Here is a 25,634-nt window from a genome sequence, read left to right on the forward strand (position 1 = left end):
GGGAGGCATCTCACATGCATGGCCCCTTGTTCTCGTCGTCAGGATGGGACGAGGATGGGCAAGGATGGGCACGTCAAGGTCCAGCTGCAGATCTTTGCAGCCCCTGCTTTGTGCTCAGAGAGATTTTCAGTCTTGCTCAGCTTCTACCCACCCAAATTCCGCCAAAGTCAGGGACAAAATTGTCAGTGATTCACATGAAGCAGATTGAAATTGATGTGAAATGGGTACAGAAGGTGGTGGTAGATGTGAGGTGGACCAGCTGCATCAGTGGTACCGCTGCTCTGTGGGCTCAGTTGGGTACCGGTCCCTGAGTTACATGTGTTAACTAGAAACCCCCCAGAAGTGAGTATCTGCATGGGGACTTGGAGTCCAGGGTCTGCCTGGGGAGTCACCCTCTGCATCCATCATCTGCTTGGGGGTTGCAGGAATACCTCGGTCCTATGTGGAGGCCCATGAGGACTACCTCAGAAGAGAAGCCAAACAGCTCAAGAGGGAAAACACTCCACCAAGGGACTTATCTGATGCCTACAAGGTCAGATCTCACGATCTGACTCCTCTGAAAATGAAATCAGCCCACGAAGACCTGGTAGCCACAGTGAAAGAAGCAGGAAGATCAATCCATGAGATTCCCCGGGAGGAGCTGAGGCGGACACCAGACATCTCTCTGACCAGACCTCTGAAGGAAGGTTCCATCACGCAGGTGAGTATGGAGTGAACGGCAGATGAGATCGGTCCTGCTCATACTGCTGCCTTTGCACAGATCCTGGGAGCCATTCCCAAGGTAAAAGGAGAGCAGAGACAGCTTTGTGTTGAGTCACTGGTAAGAACTGATGCTCTGCTTGGGTACAGGTTGTCCTGCCCCATCCTTTGAAGGGGTCCCTTCCAATCCAAACCATCCTATAATCCTTCTCTGCAGATAAGTACAAAGCCCAGGGAACCTCTGGCACGTTAAGAAAGCAATGATCCATCTAGATGTATAAAGAAAAGGGGACACATTTGCCTCTTTTTCAAGGACAGAGTCAACTTGGTGCCCTCAGCATTTGTGACTCTGGGTGCACAAAAACTTGGTCTCCTCCCTTCATGGGCAAGTGGCAACCCAGCAGGGCCAGTAGTTAGGATGAAGCGTGGCATGCTATCTCCTGTTGGTCTCCAAATATTTGCAGGGTTCCCATGGCACCTTGCAGTCCTGTCCCATTTCAAAGCGTGTGTAGGAGAGAGGCGTGATGGGCACAGGCAGCCTTCGGCAGTGACTCATCATCATCTTGTTGGAGCACAGCAAGACATGCAGGATGGGCCCTCCACCCTGCCCTGTGCCGAGTGGTTATCTCTGCTCTGCCGATGGCTGTTGGCTGCTTGACTGAGAAAACTTTGTGTATTGACCCACTGAACGAGGCATCCTGAATCCTGTTGAAACTCAGTGGGATGCAGTCACTGGGCTCCTTCTGTTCTAGGCCCCTTTGATGTCCCCTCTGCCTCCTGTCCCCAGGGTACCCCACTGAAGTACGACAGCGGCTCTTCCTCCTCGAGTACCAAAAAGCACGATGTGCGCTCCATCATCGGCAGTCCCGGCAGGACTTTTCACTCTGTGCATTCTCTGGATGTCATCCAAGACCCGAGGAATCTGGAAAGAGCTTACGAAGAGAGCCTGAAAAACAGGCCAAGCCCTGTGACAAACTCTGGTGGCTCCATCGCCAGAGGGGCTCCTGTGATTGTTCCTGAGCCGGGCAAGCCCCACCAAAGTGCCCTCGGCTATGAGGACCACCAGGCAGGGCACAGCACAGCGTTCAGCAGCCACTTGCACAGAGCGTCTCCGGTCTCCACACGGGAGTCCACCCCACGGCAGCACGAAGGTACTTTCCAATCCTTTTATTTGATGGTAAAATTTCTAACAGCCGAGCAGGTGAGGTGCACAGGAGGTGGCTGCTGACCCCACCTGCCCAAGTGATTCCCAGCAGGTGCCTGTTGATTTATTCCCAGCACCCCACGCCCACGGCTGACTCATGGCACTGGGGTGGCTGCCAGTGACCGCTGGGGGTCAGTGCCCTTCCTGGGGGTGCTCACACTGTTGAAGTGAGGGCACCTCGCCTGCAGCAGGGTAGCCAAAGAGAGACTTGGGCCAAGGCTGGTGAAGCCATTGGTGTTCCTAAAGTGTCCTCCCTGTCCCAGCAGTGGCCCACAGCACTCTGTTTTCCATAGGAAAGCAGCGCTTGGGACACTGGGTGGGAGGTGTTCACACTTCTCACTAACAGCAGCAGTGACCTCCTTGTGCTGAAGAGCGTGGAAGCAAGGCTGCACCTCCGTCGGCTTGTGCAGGCCAGGGTGAATGCACAGATTGCCCAGCATGGATGTGCTGGGGTGAAGGGATGATTTGGGAAAGGCCTCTCTCCCACGGGGCAACTGGGACTTGGCCCCCCCTGACCTTGGTGGTGTAACAGGGCATGGCAGTGCAGGGAGGAGGGAAAGGTCCCTCAAGTTCAGGGTAGCTACAATTGTCCCTGTGGGACATGCTTGGCCAAAGGCATCGCTCAGGGACGTGGCTTGGCCGCAGTGCTCAGTCTCTGACTCATTTCCTTCTGCTCTCAGTAGGGAGCATCACTGCTGGGAAGCCGGTGTCCCAGGAGAGAAAGATCACCCCCACCTCGAGAGAGCTCACCAACTCCAAGTCTCCTCACGCCCCCGTGCCCGACCACCACCACCCCATCTCCCCGTACGAGCACCTGCTCCGCGGCGTCAGCGGCGTCGATCTGTACCGAGGACACATCCCGCTGCCTTTCGACCCCGCCGCCATCCCGAGGGGAATCCAGCTGGAAGCAGGTACCTTGGCTGGGGGCACGATTTGCTGTTTTCCGTCTTACGCTCCAAAAGCCTGAGATCTCTGAGGCTTCACATCTGCATCCTTTTCTCTCCCAGCTGCTGCTTACTACCTGCCAAGGCATCTGGCTCCAAGCCCCACGTACCCACACCTGTACCCCCCGTACCTCATCCGGGGCTACCCGGACACGGCCGCCATGGAGAACCGCCAGACCATCATCAACGACTACATCACGTCGCAGCAGATGCACCACAACGCCGCAGCCACGGCCATGGCGCAGCGGGCGGACATGCTGCGCGGGCTGTCGCCCCGGGAGCCCTCCCTCGCCCTCAACTATGCAGCAGGTCCTCCCAGCTCGGCACTGTCTGGGGGTTTGGGAGCACTATGGGAGAAGGAGGCTGGGTCAGGCTGGCACAGGCTTGCAGCAGCTCGGCGTTGTCCTGACAGTCCTCTCGCTTCTTTCTCCAGGCATCATCGACCTGTCCCAAGTGCCACACCTGCCCGTCCTCGTGCCCCCTACCCCTGGCACCTCTGCCACCACCATGGACCGCATCACCTACATCCCTGGACCCCCCCAGACCTTCGGCAGCCGGCACAGCAGCTCCCCGCTCTCCCCAGGTAATGCTGGAGAGGTTCCCATGTTTCCAGTAGGAAAATGACTGAGGAGGACGCTCGTAAGCAGTCAAAGGCCATGGGCTCAGCATGCCAGGACAGGTTGGGAGACCCCAAATGAATTCTTCCTCAGGGACTGACTCCCTCTCTTCCTGTTTGTTGAGGGCTTCCTTGCATTTCCCCCATTCTTCCCCAAAGCAAACAGCTCTGTGGAAGGTCATACCCTGGAGATGGCGCCAGGACAGTCGCACTGGTTGCCCTCGTCTCTCCTGCCCAGGTGACCTTGGATGGAGCCATTCCTTATCTGCTTTGCAGATACAGCAATGTGAAGAGCAGGCAGCACTCCTGGGGGGAATTGCTGTGTCTGCAGCCCTCTCACTGCCTTTTGGTTGGGTTTTAGGAGGGCCCACGCACATGACCAAACAGTCAGGATCATCGGTGTCCGAACGGGAAAGGGAGCGGGAGCGGGAACGAGAGAGGGAGCGTGAAAAATCCATCCTAGCCTCCACCACAGTGGAGCATGCACCCATCTGGAGACCAGGTAGGCTGGGGAGGAGTCCATCCTCCACCCTGGGACGTGTGCTGGGTGGAAAGTAGGGTTAGGGCTGTTGGACAGAGAGCTAAAGAAGCCCTTCCTTGTGCTCTCCACAGGTACAGAGCAGTCCAGCAGCCGTTCGTCCTCCCACTCTCACAGCCACCAGCACTCTCCCGTGTCACCCCGCACCCACGAGACCATCCAGCAGCGCCCCAGCGTGCTCCACAACACCGGCATGAAGATCATCTCCTCGGAGACCCCCACCCCTTCCGTCCTGCGGTATGTTCCCCCCACCATGGTTTCCGGTGCTTGCCTGGATGCCTGCACCAGCTCTTAATTAATGAGCACCTCTGAGAGGAAGGAGTGAGAGTTGTCTTCCCTTCAGTCTCAGTGGGAGCAGGACTGGGGCTTTCAGGGAAGTTGTGGTGGGTAGAGGTACATTTTGGTGCCCCAATTCTTTTGCTTTTCCTGCTGTCAGGAGAAAAAGTAGGAGTGTGCCTGTGCCCAAATACAGGTGTTGCTCCTCTTGCTGAAGATAGCCTGGTGTTGGAGTTACCAAGGTCTCTGGGACCTGTCCATGGGTTTTGTGTTCTCCAGTCAATGCATTCAGGCCCATTACCCTGTGGCCACTTACTCTGGAGGCTCCATCCAAGCCCTCCTCACTGGCCCTGCATGGCCCAGCCATATGCTCAGGAGGCCTGGAAGGAGCTCGACCAGGCAAAACTGAGCACTGAGGCTCTAGTAACAGCATTCCCTTTCTCCACCTGCTTCTCTCATCTTGGCCTTGTCTTCATTTTCCTTCCAGATCCTCCTCCACCACTACCACGTCACCGATCCGCTCTGCCGCCTTCCCCTCGGCCTCCACCCTGCGCTCCTCCCTCAGCGCGGCCGACGGCTACGCGGCCCCGCTGGACCCGGCCATCCTGCAGAAAGAGGCCTCGAGGGCGCGGGAAGCCAAGACAGAACGAGCCCAGACTGACAACAACGTCTACACCTCAAAGCTGCCCAGTGGGGCCAACCTCGAACAGTCGCCTTCACCCATTAAAGCCATGGAGTCGAGACCTTTGCCCGCCTCCGGAGCTGGCTCCTCTCATCACTATGGCAGAGGACAGGGGAAAAGCCAGCAGCACCACCACCCTCTGGACCAGCAGCACGCAGCCTCAGGCTCCGAGCAGCACAGTAGAGAAAAGAGTCAAAGTAAACGTTTTTCCATGCAGGAGCAGGAGCTCCGAGCACTCGGTAAGACTGCCACGACAGCAGCCAACCTCGTAGGTGTGATTATCGTGCACCAAATGTCTTGTGATAAGGGGCAGCAAGAAAGAGGCTCGCTGAGTAACCACTCCACTAGTGATAGTCAGAAATTGGAGGGCAGAGGTGAGAGACCTGGGGCCTGACACACATTTCATTTCATTACTTCTTATTTTCAGTTGCACATTTTGGATATTGGCTCCATCAGCTCCCCAAGTGTGCTTGTCCCTCTGCTTCCTGGCCATTGTGTTATTCCAGACTTTTTTATTTTTGTGTGTTTTAAGGATCTTCCCTTCTCCCACACTCTTTTATTTTTTCCAGTTACCAAGTCCTGTTTTGCAAATGTTGTCCAGTTCCTGGTATTGCTTTTTACAGACAATATCCATTTGCTAATTTTGATTTCCCCATTCTTAGAAATTCCCAGGCAGTCTGTAAGGAGCAGTTGTGGGTAATAAATCAAACGAGCAGAGCGAAGAACTGGGATTGTGAGTGTGGCAAGGCTGCTGGCCATCAGACAAGCACCTCCCTGTCATGAGCTGCAGGGTCTCTGAGGCCTTTGTGGGTCTCAGCTTGGATGGGGTCCCTGTGCTCAGGGTGATCTCACTCAGGGTGCTGGTGCTGGATGCTGCCCGTGGGCACCGTGGCTGTCCTGGGATCGCTTAGCCCAGCCGTGCTCAGCAGCCATTTCCAGAGCAGACCACAAGAGCCAGCTAAGAGGGGAATCTCGTGTAAGACACAAAAGCACTAGGATTAGTTATTCCAGTAGAAAGTGCAGAGAGGGCGATGGATTTCAAGGTCTGGGTCATTCTTGATGGGACCAGCCTTGAACCAGAGCATTCATCCAGGCTCCCACTAGCATGTAGAAGCAACAAGCAGTCTGTGGGGGTTTGGTGAGACCCCATATGCAAGTTGCTGCAGCTGCCTTGGCCATCAGTTCTGGGAGTTCCTGTCCCACTCCCCACATCCCAAGGATGGAGAGGATAGGGCAGCATGGCTGGGGAGAAGAGCTGCAGCCCGTCCCAGCCCTCCGTCATGTCTGGTCCTGGCACCTTCTAGCAGCGTGTTCCAGGACTGTGGCTGTGCCTCTGGCCGTGGGGCACTCCCTGGCTGAGCTTTGCCCAGCTTTTTCCCTGACACCTGTACTTCATCCAGCTGAGTGTTGTGCTGTGGAGAGAGGCAGCTCTGCTCTGGCCACAGAGCTTACAGAAAGAAGGTGCTGTTCCTCAGGACCTAACTGTTGGTTAGGGACCTTTCCAGAGCAGGATACTTCATCTTGGGTGAGTCTAAAGTGCGGTCCCTTCAGTGCTGTTGTGCATGGGGTAATGGGGGATGCTGCATCCCCATCCCCGGTGCAGGGAGGTTCTCCATGGAGTCCTCCCCTCCCTGTGCCTCAAGTACAGGGAGGAACCCTCCAGGAGGGCTGTGGGTCCCCTGCCACGTTTGCCTGCTGAGGGCAGTCTCTAGGAATAGAGTGTTAGGAGGATAAAGGTCGGTGGAGGCAAAAGCTGTGGTGCCAAATGTGCTTGGCTGGAGAGAGGCACCACTTGTCTCCTCCAGGGCCCCTTCATCTTCTGCCTCTCCTCTGCAGAAGCATAACCCATCCATGCCTCAGTTTCCCCTCTCTGCTGAAAGATGATGGTTGTCTCTCATTGCAGCTCTACCTGCTTTGATGCACTTTCAGTCTGTGCAGAGGCTTGTGCAGACCCTAGTGGAGTTTTCAGTGGTAGGTTTGTGGTTGAACTCGGTGAGCTTACAGGTCTTTCCAGTCTAAATGGTTCTGTGAGTCTGTGCAAGGTGTTAAAAAGCAGAGAATGGTCAAATTTTGCCCCTATGGTCTGTGAGTCCACTGTCTCTGGAGTGGCATTTGGGGTCTCCAGGGTCTCACATCCAGTTTTCAAGTCCCCAGTGCTGGCCATGGTGGGCCTGGGGGTTTGTTTTACTTGGAGACCTCTTGTGCAGCCACCTCCACTCTCTCTGGGCATCCTTGTCCCTCCGGGCATAGTGAGGGTTTCAGTGGGTGGAGAAAATGGGGGTACAAACTGTGAACCTGCAGAGGTTGGATTTGGTCCCTGGATCCCATGCTGTCAGTGTCCAGTTCTGCAGGAATGAGACATCGCCTCTTCCCAGCAGCCATCACCACAGCTGGACATCGGAGGTGGCCTGCAGTGTGACCTGCCAGGTCTTCCCTCATTTCTTTTTTCCCCACACTTTGCTGAACATGTGACTCTACCCACAAGCAATGGTGCAACAAAGCTAGGGAAAAGCTAAGTGAGCTCCTGGTTTTAACTCCCTTCCATTTCCTCAGGCTTTCATGGAGGCTACAGCCCCGAGCGGATGGAAGCAGTGAGTCCCGTGAGCTCGCCCAGCCTGTCCCATGAGAAAGGGGCCAAGCTGCTGCAGGACACGGAGAAGGGCCACGGGGAGCATGACCTGAGGCAGAAGCAGCAAGGTGAGAACAGGGGCTGGCACGGGAGAGCCCAGGCCGGCTGCGCTCCAGTGCTGGGATGGCGTTCAAAGAAGGGGACACAGATGTCATCTCATTCCTGCTCTCTCCTTGGTGCCCCCCAGGCTCACTGAAGGCCTCGGCTCCCGAAGCCGCGCACCTGCAGCACCTGCGGCAGCCCGACGGCCCCCAGTGCCAGCCCCTGCAGTCCAGCCAGAGCATCAAGGGCATGAACCAGCGCGTGGTCACGCTGGCCCAGCACATCAGTGTAACTAACCAACCTCATTCACCTCCATGCCCTTCCTGCTGGGGCTCCAGGGAGGAGGGAGGAGCTCAGCGAAACGTGTCTGGTGGGGATGGGCTGGGAGTGACACTGGAGAGCTCAACTCCTCTGGTTGGGGGCTGGAGAGCAGGGGGCATCACGAGTGTTCAGCCCAGGTATTTGTGTCCCCAAGAAGCCCATCACAAAAGCTGTTGCAGACAGGAGGCAGAAGTTCCATCTGTGGGGAGAAATCAGCTTATTTCCCTCCTGCTCACCCTCTTAGCTGGGCCAAGCAAGGCAAAGGTCGAAACCAGCTCTATTTCTGACTCTGGTTTCTTCTCCAGGAGGTCATCACGCAGGACTACACGCGCCATCACCCGCAGCAGCTCAACTCCCACATCCAGCCCCCGGTGTACTCGTTCCCCGGGGCGGCGTGCCCGGTGCTGGACCTGCGCCGCACCCCCAGCGAGGCCTACCTGCAGCAGCAGGAGCACGCGGCGGCCTCGCGCATCTCCCCGCAGAGCGAAGGGGGCAAACGGTGAGCTCAGAGGCCAAGCCGGGCTGGCGCAGGTGGGCAGGTGCCAGCCTGAGCTCAGGTGGCTCAGGGGAAGGCGGGTGGGTGCTCTTGGCTGCCTGGCACCGCGGTGAGGGGTTGCACGGGGCAGATTGGAGTTTGGCATTGCTCTCCCAGGCTTTGTGGGGATCCTCTGCTTACACAGCCCAACTCCTTTCTCATCTGGGCATCGTTCCCCTGGGGTGGTGCCTCCTGCCATCCCTGTTGTCCTAGAGATGATCTTTAGGCCCCCTTAGAGTCCATGCATAATTCCCTTCCCAGTCTGGCTGGTGTCACAGGATGGTTTAGGTGGGAATGGATCTCTTGAGATCACCCAGCCCAGCAGTGACCTCTTGAGCAGGTTGCCCTGGGTCCTGGCTGGTTGGGTTCAGAATATCTCCACTGTTGGAGACAGCACCTCTCTGGCCAACCTGTTCCCAGCATTTCAGCACTCTTACAGGAAAAAAGGGTTTCCTTGTGTTGGGATGGAATTTTACGTGTTTTGTTTGTGCCTGTTGCCTCTTGTCCTGTCGCTGTTCTCGGTCCCTGGCCACAGATGATTCCAAAAAACCTGAAGCAACATGTTTTCCATTGGTTCAAAGTTACTTTTATCTTCATCTTGCACAGTGAATCAGAAGTTTATTAGACACAGGTGCCCTGACAACTGCAATTGTTAATTTCAGGCACCACCTGTATTTGTTTCAAAGTCATTTTCAAATCCCCTTGCTGCTACAAGGCAGGTCTGATTCCTGTTGTATGGAATTTAAAAATGGGTCTGTCTTCCCACCCAAACACCCACCCAGATGTATCCAGGAATGAGTGGTGTCTTGTCAGCAAATGGGATTGTTCTTCCCGGCTCTGCCTGGTCCTAGAGTTGGCTTTATAACATGAAGGAAAAGAGCCCAGCCCTGACCACCCAGTGATGAAAAAAAAAACTGGGGAAAAAAGAGAAACCACAGAAAGAACAAAGACATAAATTCCCAGAACTCGGTGTGAGGAATTCCTCGCAGACTCGAGCGTGGCCGTGTCCCAGGCTCTGGCCACAGGCAGGCATCAGGGGCCAGTAGTGATCCTCTCCAAGCTGCCCCAGCTGCAGGCCCCCTCCTGCAGCCACCCAGCTCCTGTGTGGCCCTGACAAGGAGGATGGGACGTGGCGGGTTCTGCCTCCGCTGTGTTCACAGATACAGAGAATCAAAAGCAGCGTCTCTAAAAGGCTAATGTCACAGCCCTCCACAGGGATCCATGTGTCCCTGCCACCAGCAGGTCCCTCCTGGGCTGTTGTGTTTGGGGTGGCTCAGCTGTCCCACTTTGGGGGGATCAGGCCCAGGGCTTGGCTCAGCCCAAACCACGCTCTCCCGTGCTGCCAGGCACCGGGAATCCTTTCCCCCTCCCAACCCCGAGGTGCTGCACAGGGACAGGGGCAGTCAGAGTGAACCCATGGTGTGTCCCCTTGCTGCCCAGGTCCCCGGAGCAGGGCAAGGCGGCGGCGGGGGGGCCGGACAGCTGCATCGAGCCGGTGTCCCCACCCGACGGCGCGGCAGACGCGGAACACGCCAAGAGCGCCCCGTACCCCGTCCTGTTCCGCGAGGGAGAGCCCATGGACCAGAGGTAGGGCCTGGGAGCAGGTGCCGGGGGCAGCTGGGCGTGGGGATGTCCCCACACATGGCCTGGCCTGGGCTGCTTTCCTTGCTGCCCAAAGCTGTGTCCCATCCCAGGGGCTGTATTTGTCACGGCTGTTCAATACCACGGGGTACATTTATCGTTGGGACAGGGAGAGAGGTTGGAGATGCTGAGTATCCCAGGAGCTCCCAGCCTGATCCTGAGCAGTCACACAGCGGGAAGAGGCTCTTTAGGTAGGATTTCGTGCGGTGGACGTTGCAGAGGTTTCCAGTGGTCTTTTGCTCTGCAGGATGGGATCCAAGTCCCCAGGAAACAACACGCAGCGTCCAGCTTTCTTCAGCAAGCTGACCGAAAGCAACTCTGCCATGGTGAAGTCCAAGAAGCAGGAGATCATCAAGAAGCTCAGCACGACCAACAAAAACGAGACGGAGTACAGTAAGAACCTGTGGGGAGGCGAATGCAGGGCACCAGGGGAGGAAAAGCCTCGAGGACACGTGAAGCAGAGGAGATTTGGGAATGAGTGCTGCTGTGTTAAAGGGCTGGGAGCTCCCAGACAGCTCTGTCTGCACTGAAGAGTCAGACTCGATGGTCCTTGTGGGTCCCTTCCAGCTCAGAACATTCTGTGATTGTATGAACAACAAGGTCCAGTGGTTTCCTAGAATGCTCTGTACTGGTGCCAGCAGTGAATGTGTGGATCTGGGGGAGCAATGGGAGCTTCCCAGCATGGTCTCTGTGCTCTGAGGCTGTCAATCCCACCCACACCAGATAACCTCAGTAGGAAGGAAATAATGAGCTGAGCATGGAGGACACTTAAGAGCAATTGATATTTTAATGACTGGCCAGCCAAGCTGAATCCTTCCTCCTTGAGATGCATCTCCCCCCAGCCTTACTTTAAGCCCTACATCAATATTGGTGCAGCTCTGTAAAACTAACCAGGCTGGCTCAGATTAGAAATTCAGCCCGTTTGTTCATTAACTGCTAATAGAGTAGATAGGATCATAATTTAATTTAGCCCTGCATTATACAGTCAATACTAATTCAATTTGAATCCATCTTACAACAGCTGCATCGGATATAAGAGGGACCAAGCTGTCTCGTCTCCTGGATGATGTTACCATGAGCCAACAGTATTGTTATGCCCCTTTGGGGACATGTGGCTGAACCCCCTGACCTTCCACACTTTCCCTTATCAACAAAAAATACATAGAAATTGGATACGCCTCTTATTTGATGAGAATTTCTGTTATTCTAAGGAAAGCAATATCCAAGTCAAACAGCTCAGCTAAGAGGGAAAATATTGATTTAACATTTCTTTTCCTCCTCCTTGCCCTCTCTGCTGCCCAGACCTTCTCCATGGATAGGGGGCATTGAGCCTTTGAAAATCCCATGGGCAGGAGAGAGAGGTTTGGCTTCATGGAGCTTGTAATCCCAAGGGCAGGAGGGAGGAAGGGAGGGAGGCCAGCACTGAGCGCAAAGACATTGCCCTGGCTTTCAGGACTCTGCTTTTTTGCCCTTTCCCACCTGGTGAAGGTGCCCACTGTGGATCTCCCAAAGGCACTGGGAGTTACTCCTGGTTCCAGCCAGCACCCACAGTCCCGCCCCGGTGCCTGGAGGAGCTGGGCCGCTGTCCAGAGTGCTGTGACAGAGATGGGAGTCTTGTCATGGCTGCCATGGCAGGTCCTCCCAGCCACTAACCTGCATGTGCTGCTTTCCGTGCTGAAGAGCTTCTTTGTTTTTCTCCAGATGTGGGGCAGCCTGGGACAGAGATTTTCAACATGCCAGCGATTACCGGAGCAGGTAACTCCCCACATACCTGTACCTCGTTTCCCTCAGGGCTTACAGCTATGGAGAACAGGAGGCTCAGTAGATTTAAGCATCTCCTTTTTTCTGTTTTCCCTTAAAACTGTAACAGTTGCTGGGAGGCAGAAGCCTTGGGACACACCATAACTCCCTGCTGTTGGGTTGGAGAAAGGGCAGAGTTTGGAAAGCCTGGCAGAGTTTGAGGAGAGGCTAAAGGTCAAGCAAGGGTTGGCCATCTGATGCCATCAGAGGGTTAAACCATCTTAGCAAGGTGGACCTCGCACCTGGAGAGAGCACCCTGCTCCTGCTGGGACCTTGTGGTCACCTGTGGGTGGGTGGGAGGGCAGTGGCAAAGGGGAGTGTGAGGGTGGGCAGTGGGGTCTCTGTCACTTTGGGCTGGGCAGGATGCAGGAGCCAGTTACAAAAGCAAACTGGGGCAAGAGGATCACCCTGTGCTGGGTAAAGTGGCGATGCTGAGGACCAGAAAGGAGATGGGGAGTGCTGGGGCAGGAGGAGGTGTCTCCTGGGAGTTGGAGGAGTGCTCAGGCCCACGACCAGCCCAGGGGGAATGACAGGGGGAAGCGGTCACACTGTTGCCGCCTGCGACGTGTCCAGGTGGACTCAAAAATGGAGTGAATCCCCACTGAGAAATACTAATTGCTACTTAATTGATTAAGCATTAATGCTCTCCTACAGCAGGAGTGCCTTCAGGATGTTAGTTTTAAGTAGGAGAGCGGCACGTTTCCCGCAGCCAAGGGCAGGAGGTGCTGTGGGCAGGGGTTTGGTGCCGTGGGAGGGCCAGTGGTGTAGGACTGCTTGCCAGTGGAAATGAGTTTGGGAGAAGAAGTGAGCTGGCATCAGCTGCTGGGGTGAGCAGGTGCAGCCAGAGAGGACCTGAGGAGCCCTGGCAGACAAGATTTGAGGGTCAGTTTCGGCTAGAGGGGACCAGCAAAGACCCTGCCTGATTTTACAGCAAGACAAATGTTCAAACCAGGTTTACGGGGACCTGGGATCCGTCCCTTTCCGAGCAGAGGGGCAGGGATCCCAGATCCAATAGCCCAGGATGGGCTCAGCTGGGGGGGGCTGGCAGTTCCGTGTCTGTATTTTGCCCTTGCTTGTTCCCTGTAACTGCCACCCCGGGAATGACGGTGGCGTGGCTGAGCCTCTGGTCCCTGTGCGGTGCTGCTCCATAACTGCATGGCTTGAGACTCACACCCACGCGGACACTTCGCCTCTGCATCCTGTCCCGCAGCCCGGGGGGCGCTGGTCCCCGTGGGAACCCGGCCTGGGGAGAGAGGGGGTGGGGGCAGGGGGCTTGCAGAGAGCTCGAGGAGGGACAACAGGACGCTTCCCTCTCCCCACAGCCCGACCCACGCAGGCAGCTCTGGGGGCTGCCTGCATCCTGTCACCCCAGGGCCAAATCCAGGCACGTCTTTCTCATTAAGTGTTTTTGTGTGGGGTACTCCTTCTTCCTTCCCTGATTTCCTTTATAGGAAACCGCCCCGGCCTCCAAATTCCTGGCACACTGACTTTTGCTATGTGTGCACATGGACCCCACATCCAAATTACTTTCCTCCTGTCCCCGTGCCGAGCCTGGCTGGGTTGGGAGCACAGCCCCTGCTCCTTGGAGATGCTCCCTGGGGCTCCGTGACAAACCCTCGTCCCCAGCCCATGGCCCTGGGGAACCTTCCCAAAACCCAGATCCCAGAGTGAGTCCCATCCGTCCCACCGCTAGCCCCCGCCAAGCCCCGGGGCGGGATGGAGCGGGAGGAGGAGGAGGAGGACGGGTGCATCGCAGTGCTTTAAAGAACAAGATGACAAAGTTTGTTGCTTTGCGAGAATGTGCTGACTGTTTGTTTCTTCCCTTCTCCCTTGTCTCCTTTCTCCCCCTTTCCCCATCCCCCCCATCTTTCTTCTCATGTGGCTCCCCCCCATCTCCCGACCCCTCTCTCCTCCCTCTCCCGTATCTCCCAGGGCTAATCAGTTGTAGGAGCCAGTCGGTCCAAGAGAATTCCAGTACCAACATGGGGTTGGAGGCAATAATTAGGAAAGCCCTAATGGGTAAATATGACGAGCAGTGGGAAGAGCGCTCACCTCTCAGTGCCAATGCTTTTAACTCTCTGAATGCCAGTGCAAGCCTGCCCGCTGCTATGCCCATAACTCCTGCTGATGGACGAAACGAGGACGTGCGCTCCTTGCCAGGTCTGCAGCCCTCTCCACCTTCACTCTCTCTGTGTTATTAATTCTCAGCCCTTTTATCTCCCCATTTACAGGGGGGTTTATTCCTCCCCTCCCCATTTTTGTTCATTTTGGTTTTCTTTTCTCCCCTCCCTCCCCCAGCTTTGAGCTTTGTGGATCTGCTGATTAATCCTGTTTGATGTTAATTTAATAGTCTCCAAAGGTGCTGTTGCTTTCTCTAAACCACTGACTTGCTCCTTTCCCTATTTGTTGGTTTTTAATATCTCCTTTTCCTATTTTTTTTTTTTTACACAATGGAGAAGTTTATGGGGGTGGAAATCCTCCCCACCCAAAAAATCGAAGGCATAAACTTAAATAGCCAGCCCCAATTGTCTGTAAACCCCCAGTGGGATCACTGCTGCCAAAATAGGGGAAGGTGCTGAGAAGGGCTGGTGTGGAGGACACAGGGCAGGGTGGCATTTCCCTCCCCACTCCTGTGTCTGGGGGTGTCGGGGCAGAATCCAACCTGGGATGAGGGGATGGGATCTGGGAGCACCTGGCACCAGAGGGAGATTGTAAGGGAGCTAAAAGTGATGCCTAGGGGATGATAAGGGAGGAGAGCTGGGGGTGAGCTGCCCCATGGGCCCTGGTGGGGCTTGCAGAGCCCCATGGCAGGGTTTGCTCAGCTTTGGGGAGACTTGAGCATAGATGAGAGGCTGGCTGTGCAAATCCCCTCTTAAGAAAGGGAGGGAGGAGAGGGACCAGGGATGGATGGGGGAAGCATTTGTTCCCCACACACGAGGGCAGAGTGCCTCATGCGAGTGCCCTGCACAAGAGCATGGCACCACTGCCAGGGACCAGCCTCGGGAATCCAGGCACAGAGCCCCTGGCTCAGGAGGAGATCCTGGGTGCACACATGCATCTTCCTCCAGGTCAGCTCACACCTCTCTGGGTCATCTAACACCAGGCACTCTAAAGCTTTTTGCAGAAAAGCTTTTCTGGCTCTTGCATGAAACCAGCAGCTTCTTCCAGCTGTGCCTCCCCATGCCTGGTGGAGGCTGCCTGCTGCTGGCCAGGCAGGGTGGGATGCAGAGCCCATCCATCCCTCCCCCTTGGGGAGCTCCCCCTGGTTTATCTGGGCTCACCTGCCCCACAGAGCCCCTTCTGGCTTCAAACCTTTTAAAACCTGGCTGAACATCCCCAGGGATTCTGCTGTAAGGAGGGATGAAAGACCATCCTGGCCATGTAGCCCATGAGGATGGGGGATGTGCTCAGGGCCCCGCAGCTCCTGGGGTTGCTGTGCGTGTGGGGCGACCCACAGAGCTCCGTTCGTGAGCTGCGATTGTGGGCTGAGCCTCGAGCTGGCTCGGGAGCAGATCCTGCAGGGAAACGGCCACAGCCGCATGGCCTCTCCTGCCCCACGTCCCTCCACGGGACAGTTGGTGGCATCGACCCACAAAGTGGAGCAGCCCAGGAGGGAGCAGAGCCCTCCTCCACCCGCCCCACCGCCATGCCCCGTCGTGCTGCCGTCGGTCCGGGGCGAGCTTTCCTCCTGCCACGAGCCGTTTTTGCAAAGCTCCTAAAGGGAAGCGCTGGGAACCCGCACCCCGTCCCCGACCCCCCGAGTCCCGTCACAACGAGCCGGGTGACAGCGGGTGCCTCTCTTTGCAGGAGGAGGGGGGAAGCCAAAGATCGCTGCCAGACCCAACAGCCGCAAGGCCAAGTCGCCGGCGCCGGGTCTGTCCTCGGGCGAGCGGCCACCCTCCGTGTCCTCGGTGCACTCGGAGGGCGACTGCAACCGCAGGACCCCCCTCACCAACCGCGTCTGGGAGGACAGGCCATCGTCCGCAGGTAGGGCTGGAGGGGACGCGTCCCCCAGAGCGGCCGTGCCGCCTCGCAGGGCTGTGGGGAGGCTGCAGGGCAGCGGGGCACAGCCACGGCTGGCGCTGACTCTGTCTGCTTCCTCCTCCCGCGCAGGTTCGACGCCGTTCCCCTACAACCCGCTGACCATGCGGCTCCCCAGCGGGGTGGTGACGGCAGCCCCCAGCGCCCCGCTGCCGCAGGGCGGCCCCGGCAGCCAGCACCACGCCTGGGACGAGGAGCCCAAGCCCCTGCTCTGCTCCCAGTACGAAACCCTTTCGGACAGTGAATGAGAGGAGCCAGGGCAGGGAGACGGCGACCAAACCCGGGGCACGGGGAGCGAGCGGGACACCCAGGGCGAGCGCCCACCACCCCGGCCCCGCCGGCTCTCACGAGCGAAGATGCAGGAGCAGAGCTATTTCATTTTTCCCTTTTCTTTTTTTTTTTTTTTTTTTCCCTTCCCTCCCAACCAGACAGTTTGGTGGGGATGATGGTTTTGGTTTGTTTCTTTCTTGCTTTTTTTTTTTTTTAATTTTGTTTGGGTTATTTTTTTTCTTTCTCGACATCTGGAAATTTCTGCATCCTCTTCGGTCTGATAAAGAAAAGAAAAAAAGCCTTAACGAGACAAAGCGCAAGGAACCCATCTTCGATCTTGGCAGCCGTGCTGGGCGGTGACCCCCGTGCTCCAGAGGGACCGTGAGCGGCCGTGTGTCCGTCCCGGGGCCGCTCGGACGCTCTGCCGGCACCGTCCCACGAGGGCTGCGGGATGTTCCTGCGGAGCCGGCAGCGGGCGGTGGGATGCTCCCCCAGACCCGGCCATGGGGATGTGCCTCAGAATTGCAAAACCTTGAGCGGGTTCAAGAAAAGATTTTAAAAAACACAAAAAACGGTTGAGAAGTGAAGCGGGACGGAACGCCCCGGGTCGGTTCCCTGGCTGATCCGAGGGCTGGGTGCCCGGCATTCCCGTGTCACAAGACGTATCGGCCCCGCGACGACACGCTTCGAACGTGGCTGGGAGGAGCGGGCAGGGGAGGGAGTGAAGAGCTGTTTCTTAGAAAAAAGAAACCCACAAAAAAATCCTGGTCCCTTCGATGGAAGCAATCCCGGGTCACTCGGAGCGGGCAGGGACGTCCCGGGCTGGCTCACGCGCTGCCCACCGAGGGGCTCGGTTGCTTTAAGTGCATTGTTTTCTGAATGGTGAGAAAAGGCAATTGTAAATTGTATTGGTCTACAGGGTATATTTTTGATACCTTCAGTGAATTATGTCAATATTTTACGCAAGGAAGGACTTAAACAAAACACAGTATTACATGCTGTAAAAGAGGTTCTGTTCTTACATGGAGGCTTTGATGCATTTGTCCATTGTATGGAAGGGTTTAAAAAAAAAAAAAAGAAGGTAACAATGATCCATCAAAGTTATCTGGGAGTCAGGAGAATGTATGTACTTAGTTTAAAAAAAAAAAAAACCAAACAAAAATCTTGCCATGGTTGCAGGGCCCCCCGTTACACACACCTTTGCTGGTTGTAGACGTTGATTCTCCAGAGCCCTCCAAGCTGGCCAGGGCACGGGCAGAGTGGGCAGGAGGCCAGCGTGGCAGGGAGTTCACAGGAAACTTTAAAAAAAAAAAAAAAAAAGGAAAAAAAAAGTTAAAAAAAAGTTTTTATTGTATTTTTGTGATACACACGAATGCTCTACTTTACATTATTTTTTTCATTCCATGATGTTGGCTCATATCTGCAGTTACATGGTTAAAGAACAAAAATATTAGACTTTTTTTCATTCACTTCTGCTTTCTCGCTCTGGGGGGAAAACAAATGGCAAAAAAAGAAAAAAAAAAAATAAAATGTATTAAATGCTTTGCATTCTATACGCTAGAGGAGCCCCAGCCCGGCCCAGCCCCGCAGCCTCCGGCAGCCCCGCGGGCTCAGGCGCCGTCACCTTCCCCATGGATCTTTCTTTTCCCCCTGCAACGTTCCCAGGTTGATTCTGATTTCAAAGCAAGAGAATGATGGTGTTTGTTGTTTGTTTGGGGTTTGTTTTGTTTGTTTTTTTTTTCTGTTGGGTTTTATTTTTTGTTTTGTTTTTTTACAATGTACAGGTTTTTAAATGTTCATCAATGTTTGTGTCTTTTCTGTTGTGCTTTTTTTTTTTTTTTTTTTTTTTTTTTTTAAGAAAAAAATCCGAGACAATGCACAAGTCTTTGCGTTCCCAGGTTATTGCTGCTGGTGTCTCCGTGGCTCTGAGCTGTACAAACTCACAGAGCTGATGTCTGGGCAAAACGCTATTAAAATGTTGCAGATTCTGCTGGGAAAAAAAGAATTATCCAAATCTGACCCATCTTCAAAGCCGCCTCCGTAGCCGATTTGGAAAAAAACGGCGGGGAAAAAACCCCAACCACATCAAAGAATAAAGTTCCCACTTGGCACAGTAGCAATACTGTGTGCTGCTTGGTGTCTCCAGATGTCCAGGAAGGCGCTGTGAGTGGACGGTGGCTGCAGAGCTGGCAGAGTGGCACCACAGAGCCTGCCAGTGAGCCAGCGAGGGCTGCGCCGTGGCCAGAGGGGCGAGAGAAGGGCACTGGAGCTGCTGCCTTTGGGGCTCTCACCAGTGGTAGGTAGTGCAGCACGCCAGGGATGGAGGTACTGGCGAGGCATTCGGGTCTCTCGCCACGTGGGCCCCCCGTGCCAGCCCTGCCGCGGGGTGTGGGGACATCAGGAAGGGCCACGGGCTCCGGCCAGGAGCTGCAGAGCCGCCTTGTCTCCACCCCAGCTGGGCTGGGTTGGGCTGCACTCCCTGTTGGCCATGGGCAGCTTTCACCAGCAGCACGGGCAGCACCCAGAGCCGTGGGATGGAGAGAAGAGCCTGACCCACCCCTCAGTGCCAACCCTGGAGCTGTGTTTCTCTTCTCCTCTCACTTCCCCTGTTTTCTGTGTGTGCAAGGCGAGGGGCTGGGGCTGGGCTGGAGCCAAAGCACAGCAATACCCGAGGCTGTGCCACGAGCATGGCAGAAGAGTTGTAAGGTCTTGGTGAGGATGTTTCAGCCTTTACAGGGTTTGTGGCTGGCTCAGTGCTGCTGGATGGATGGATGGCTGGATGGGCAGATGTCACCCACCAGCGGCTGGGCAGGGCAGTGTGCGCAGGAGGGGACAGTGCTGTGGGCTGGGAGGACGTGAAGGTGCTGGGGTGACACTGGTGACACCGAGATGCTGCAGGGCTCCAGCAGCTTCGCCCCCTGCTCAGTGAGATCCTTTGGCATTGTTCCTGAGTGGGGGAACATGAAAACATTGCTGATGTTCCTAGCTCTGTGCAGGAGCTCAGGCCCTGGCTGTGCCATCTATCCCCATCCCACCTGCCCTAGGCTGGGGGAGCAGCCCAGGGATGCAGGAGGCCGGCTGAGGCCAGGACAGGTGGGTTTTGTTCCAGTGGGATCCTAATCTTGGGGATCCCCCCCTTGCTGAGAACTCAGCCCCACACTTGGCCACAGCACTGCTTGGTTTTGGCACTCTCTGTCTTGCTGGGTCTCCCCACACACCCCATCCCCACCCAGCCCCTCCCGGAGCTGCCTGCCGCTGGCAGCAGCAGCAGGGACAGGGATGGAGGGATTCTGAGGAGAGCCCTAGAGCAGCAGCAGCATCTCCCACTGGTGAGCTCTGAGCCCCCTTGCTGGGGTGCAGGAGCAGAGCATCCTCCTGCTGCGGGTTAATTAATTTGTGTCACAGCAATGAGCTGGCAGTGCGTGGGCAGGAGGCCCAGAGCGGCTTGGTGGGCTTCCCCCCGGGACCTGGGAGGCTGCAGAGGGATGACCCCGCTTTACCTGCTCAGGTGTGGACCCAGGGGAGTGTGGTTTTGGGAAAGGAGGAGCTGCTGCTCCTGTAGGTTGTGGTGTTTCCCCCTCTGGCCCTCGTTCTCCCCACCGAGGCATCCCCGAGCACCCCAAAATCTCACAGCAGGGTCTGACAGCACCACCTCGAGCTGTTGGCTGCGGTTGTGCAATCCAGGAGAAACTCGCATTTAAACTATTCCAAAACCCCGAGTTTAAACTTAACTTTTACCAGCTTTGTAACTTGTACAAACACAAACAAATCACTGGACGATTTGTCTCTTGAACTGTATTGGGAGGGGAAAAATCTCTCTGTGTGTACCCAGCCTGTGCACAGCTGCTCTGGAGGGACTTGTACGACAGCCGGGGCTGTGCAGAGACCACCAGGTGTAAATAACTCCACAGCTTGCTCCAGAGGGGAGGGGGTGGTTTTGCTAAAGGTGATGGGTTTGTTCACTGTTACTGTGCTCGGGTGCCCAGCGAGCGGTGGGGGACAGCGCGCGACCGCTGCCGTGCTGGTTTACATAATAAAAAAGCAAACAAACCAACCCAACCCCAAACTTATTTGGCAGCAGAAAGCGGCTCCTTGCTGTGGGTGTGTGTGAGCCTGGGCAGGACGAGCTGCTCACGGAGTGGCTGCAGGTGAGGGGTGGGAGGGTGAAGGGACCCCTGTGCTGGCACTGATGGGGTGTCCAAGGTAAAATGGGCTGAGGGACCAAGGGGTGATGGCAGCAGGTGTTCTTCCATGTATGAGGGCACAGTGAACACCCTTGGACCCCTGTCTCATTCACCCAGGGCTGTAAGAAATTTTGGGGGATGCTAATGAGTGACTACCTAGTTAAGAAGTGCAACCTAATTAAGAAGCCCTGGGATCTGTTTGTGGGTCTAAATTGCTTTACCTCCTACACCTGTCCCATGAGGTGTGATTAACTTCAGCTGGGAGTGGCCAGGTCCCCCTCCCACAGCGATGCCATAGGCTGGGGAGCACTTCCCACTGCTGGAGGGTGTGATTGAGGTGGGGAGTGATGGGTGGGGGTCACTGAGCCGAGGGGGATGGCTGTGCATGAGCACTAATTGATGACTGTATGGAATGTAGTCCGTTGAATGGCTGTTAGGTGGTTTGAGGGCCTTCTGCTGCCTTTCCTGGGGCTCAGAAATGGATTTTACACCAATGATGTTTTCCTGAGCACAGCAACAAGCATTTCAGCCAGGGTGCATCCCTGCCTTCTGCCAGTGCTGGTTTGTCTGCCCAAGGGACATCCAAAAGGTTTCTTTCTCCATGCTGCTGAGATTCACCCTGGATCATCTGGATTGCTGAGACACCCTCTGAAATCCCTCCAGGTATGTACCCACACTGACCAAAACTGCCTCCTCCTGTCTCCATGTGCTCCTCCACAACCAGCTGCCATGGCAATGCACTGGGCAGATACTGCTGGCTCTTAAAAATCAGCCTAAAGATCTCTTGAGACCAGAGATTTTGTTGAAAAACCTTAGTGGAAAGGCTTTTGCCACTCTGAAGGCAATTAGAGTAAGTTAATAACTCAGTACAAACAGAAGTTGGGCTGTTCAACCTCTCACATCAGGGTTTAAATGCTGACAAGGGCTGACAGCTGTCTCCCTGGTCAATAATTCACACTGATGCTGAAGAAAGAGAAGGTGGCAAAACTCTCAATTCAAGGCCAACACTTAGAATTTAATGATGGAAAATGTTAGGTCTACTTGCAAAGCTCTTACATAGAGATGAAAATGAAATGGGACAAAAGCAGATGGCTTTGAAAACCAGCAATAAAAACATGTCCACAATCCACACTCACTTGTATTTTAAGTGGCAGAAAGAGTTTTTGAGGAGAAAGGGAAGATAAAATATGCCCCTGATACCTTTGCCCTTTGAGAAGGTGCAGGAGCGTTGTGACCTTCTGGTAATGAATCAGTGTTTAGTCAGGATTAGAGTTTATTTTTTTTCTTTTGGAAAGAATTAACAAGTTGTTTGTGGGTTTTGGGATTTTTTTTTTTTTTTTTTTTTTTTTTTTTAGCTAGGTCAGGCTGAGTGACAAGAGCAGGGAGAAAAGGGCACGAGGTGTCCTTGTTGTGCACCCCAGGACACTGCACTGGGCACCAGTACCACGCCGAGGCTGCAGGTGCCCTGTGGGTGATGAAGGGGACTGGGATGCAGCTGGGGTACCCAGCGATGAGCAGGGCAAGATTTGTTTTTCAAAAGGGTACAAATCACACCAGAATACCACACCTCTGTGCTGGCAGCCCTGTGTCCTCCCACGATGGTGGCCCACAGCCCTCACACACCGGCCCCAGCAGAGCAGGGGTTCCCCAGCTGAGCCTTTGGCCAGAGGCTGTTCCTGGGCTCTGAACAGCAGGAAGCATTTTATACTCTCCTGACAATTGCAATCCAAATAGCCATACATCAGTTCTTGTGATTTGCCATGAAATTATGTATGCTCTGTGATAATGATGCAGAGGGCTAAAGAGCTGATCTTGGCAGGAGATGAGACGGGGTAGGCTGGGAGTAACTTGGAAGGAAAATAGAGCAGCTTTTGGTGGGATGCCTGGCTCTTATCAGCACTGGGACCCTGAAGGGTGTTGGGCAGAGGCAGAGGTGTCCAGGCTGGCTGAGCTCTGCCTGGCTTCTGTGCCATCTGGGGAGAATTGGATTCTTAAGAGACTTGGGAATGGATGTCACTACGTGCATGTGTGAGTAATAGCTGGATTAATTGTCAGGTTTATTTATCCTCTCTTTTTTTTTTTGGCCTCCTGCAATTACCAAAAAGGATTTGTCAGGACTCCAGGCAGTGGAGTGGTAATAAATCACTGGCCACCGACAGGAGGTTGGAGCAGTTGGAACTGGAGTGATCTGAGAGTGGTGTTGGCGTTACTGAAGGGCAAGTGCTCAGAGGGGCTGGGAGCCTGCAGCACAAGCAAATAAACCAACAAACCAACCAGCCAGCTTTGCAGAAATACCCCTGAAATGAAATCCGTGGACCCACAGTTCTCCAGCTGTGGAGAAATCCTCTAGCAGGGATGCAGGGGGGCCTGGGGAGGTGAAGCCTGGGCAGCCACCAGGACATGGCACATTGCCAGGCCCTGCCGGGCTGCAGGTCCCTTCCCCTGGTGGCACCAGGGTGACCAAAGCCACAGCTGTGAAATTCACAGCACCTGCCTGCATGCCCTGAACTGGGAATCTGCCGAAACAGAGTTGAAAGGTGAAATCCTTGTGCTGCAAGCACAGCACGTCCTGGCTCCTGCTTCCCAGTACGGGAGGGTATCCGGACCCCACCGAGGAGGGACCGTGTTCATCTCAGCTGCAGACACAGCTGACAGGTGAGGCTTTCCTCTTGTTGGCCCTTGGAAACACAGAGCAGGCAGGAAGGGCTGCCCGTGGTGCTCGGGAGGCCAGCCCAGAGCTCAGCTTCACCACCAGCACCGCGGGGAGTGCATCAGTCACACATTGCTCCGAGTCCCTGGGCTCCAGGAGGCTGCTGTGTTTCCCTTCTTTGGAAATAATCCCACTGTCCCTCTGTAAGTGCAGGGAACCTGACGAAGCACAGGGTGTTGCAGGGGTGGTAAGCTCCATCTGGAGAGCTGTTCTGCTTTGAAGTCGGATGCTGTTTTAAACTCTGCAGGGTACTTTTGCTTAGGAAAAGCAGCAGTTGTCAGTAAAGACTGATCTTGGTCCAGACATCATTGCTGCTCCCCAACTTCTTTTCATATTTATGAGTCACTTGCAATCTCTTTGATGACTAAATGCATGTTCAGCTTGGAGAAAACTGTTGCAGTATTTGCTGAGGTAAGTCGGGGCAGAGGAGATGCTGACCACACTGGCCATGGTGCATCTAGATTAGTCATTATTAATTGCTATGGCAGGCCCAGTCCTCCTGAGCAGATGCTGAGGAAACTCACGGAGCCAGCAGGAGCCCTGGGGAGGTTGTTCTGAGGTCTCACCTATGGGAAGTTGTTCCATAAGGCTGCAGGTCAGTACTTGTGGAAAATGTTATGCCCATGGGACAGGGGCAGTACCAGGAGCTTCTGGGGGGGGTTCCTCTCCTGCCTCCAATGGCACAGGAGGAAGGGAAGGTTTCATGAAGGGCAAATAACCGAGCAGCACCATCCAGGAGGTTGCCATTGAAGTCACTCCATCCTAATTCAACACGTTCCTCCAACTGCTCTGCGCAGCTGTCAGCAGCTGTGGCCTGATGGGCCCCAAATCAGCTCCAGTGCAACAGGGATTCTGAAGAGATTTGGACTCCACTGACTCAGGTGTTTGTTTGCAAAAGTCCAGACTTCAGCTGTGAAATCCTGATCCAGCTCTGCCCAAGGCCCAGGAGTATTTTCTGTTGCTCTTTTGTCCTGAGCCCTTTCCAGAAAGCGAAGCAGCTGCCAGAGGTCAGACACAAGGAACCTGGTCAGTGTGTGCCTGAAGTTGGGTGCCAGGTCTGGATCTGCATTCCAGTTGGACCAAAGCAGAGCTTTCCCCCATGGGAATGTTAATCCTGGGCCTTGGCTTACAGCCATCTCCAGCTTTCATGTTTTTGGAACTGAAAAAGAGCGCCATTCTGTTCAAGGGAAGAACAAGTCCTTATACCCCAGTAAGAAGTCACAACTGGCTCCTTAGCACTGAAACCCATCTAACTCCACCCCACTGGACTCATTTTTAAGCTACCAGTCTCCATGGGCTGCCAGAACATCCTGTTTCCCTTCAGGCCAGCCAGAGCCCCTGAGCTGGAGCTGCCTCCTCCATTCACTGGTGAAGGAGAAACCAAATAGCAGAGGTTGGAAACCAAATAGCAGAGGTTGCTTTTGGGTCTCTTTGAGGGGGAGGGCAGCCTTTTTATTAGGTTCAGATGTTGCTTTCTGCCCCAGGCCATGCTGGGAAGTAAAGCAGAGTGTGTTAATGTTGGCTGGAAGAGCCTCTCTGGAAACAGGCTCGAATGAAGCAGGTTTGTTTCCTGGGGGAATGGGGGAGATGGGCCAGCATGGGCAAGGAGTCACCCCTTGCTGAGCTTCCCTTACTCTCTAAAATCTCCCAGCAGTGAGTGTGGCTTTAGCCAGCCACCCACTTCTCCAGGGCTCTTGGGTACCTGCTGTCTCCTGGTCAGTGGCTGCTGTCCCCAAGCCAGTGGCACCCACAGGGAGAGTTGGTCCCAGTGCTGAGCTGATGGGTTCCATCTGGTTCTGTTCCCTGTTGGGAGATGTGGAGTGGAGGATGCTCTGTGAAGGGCAAGGCTGTTCTCCAGATGTTATTTTTCACCATTAGGCAGTGTGATTTCCCTCCCCACTTCTTTCGGAGTGCACATGGGGAGAGACCCTTGGAGGAGTGAAGTGAGTGGCAGGGGGAGGGCAAGGGAAACCTTCACCAGAAGTGCTGAGCGGGGCTGCCCGTTGGCAGAGCCGGGCTCCAGAGGGTCCCTGCCAAGCCTGGGGGCCTTGGGAACACATGGCTCATTACCAGAGTGCCTCAGCCATGGCTGGGCTCACACACGGGGCTGCGCTGCCAGAACAAGTCCCAGGGGACTCGGAAAGGAGAGTCTGCAGAGTTCAGGGCAGAGCTCTGCTCAGCAAAGCACCCTGAGCCTCAAAGGCTGCTCCTCCATTCCCTGCTCCACTCCACCTTCAGTCTGCTTGGAAAACAGGCTCAGACTAGAGCTGGAAGGATGCTCAGCTCCTCTCCCAGACACTGAGGGACCTGCTTGGCTCTGGGTGCTCCCTCCTCTGGGTCAATGTGTATCTCAGGGTAAAGCTGGTGCTCAACCAGCCAAGGATGCTCCAAGAGGTGCTGCCATCCCAAAATGCCTCATTTACAGCTGGACTTGATGTTAAAACCCCAGCTCTGCCTGTCCAAGGCCATCCTACTTGGCCACAACAGGCCCATAATACGATG

The 25,634-nt window shown here is 55.1% G+C and overlaps 1 protein-coding gene across 11 annotated transcripts in view; it reads left to right on the forward strand.

Moving 5' to 3' along the window:
• The window catches only part of NCOR2 (nuclear receptor corepressor 2), a 229,749-nt gene extending 211,666 nt beyond the window's left edge, over positions 1-18,083 (forward strand). For 8 of the 11 annotated variants that reach the window (XM_068208356.1, XM_068208359.1, XM_068208357.1 and 5 more), the window contains 17 exons: positions 426-700; positions 1,487-1,850; positions 2,584-2,814; positions 2,911-3,156; positions 3,281-3,430; positions 3,825-3,965; positions 4,076-4,238; positions 4,765-5,198; positions 7,513-7,656; positions 7,776-7,918; positions 8,257-8,450; positions 9,927-10,073; positions 10,375-10,520; positions 11,829-11,882; positions 13,860-14,087; positions 15,735-15,914; positions 16,041-18,083. In XM_068208356.1, the coding sequence (XP_068064457.1) occupies positions 426-700; positions 1,487-1,850; positions 2,584-2,814; positions 2,911-3,156; positions 3,281-3,430; positions 3,825-3,965; positions 4,076-4,238; positions 4,765-5,198; positions 7,513-7,656; positions 7,776-7,918; positions 8,257-8,450; positions 9,927-10,073; positions 10,375-10,520; positions 11,829-11,882; positions 13,860-14,087; positions 15,735-15,914; positions 16,041-16,216 (3,416 nt within the window). In that variant the 3' untranslated portion in view covers positions 16,217-18,083. The remainder of the gene's footprint in view (positions 1-425; positions 701-1,486; positions 1,851-2,583; positions 2,815-2,910; positions 3,157-3,280; positions 3,431-3,824; positions 3,966-4,075; positions 4,239-4,764; positions 5,199-7,512; positions 7,657-7,775; positions 7,919-8,256; positions 8,451-9,926; positions 10,074-10,374; positions 10,521-11,828; positions 11,883-13,859; positions 14,088-15,734; positions 15,915-16,040) is intronic. The other 3 variants (XM_068208364.1, XM_068208358.1, XM_068208365.1) reach the window with 3 other exon arrangements.
• The last annotated feature ends 7,551 nt before the right edge of the window (positions 18,084-25,634 follow it).

This window comes from Anomalospiza imberbis, chromosome 18, assembly GCF_031753505.1.
Source record: "Anomalospiza imberbis isolate Cuckoo-Finch-1a 21T00152 chromosome 18, ASM3175350v1, whole genome shotgun sequence".
NCBI lineage: Eukaryota > Metazoa > Chordata > Aves > Passeriformes > Viduidae > Anomalospiza > Anomalospiza imberbis.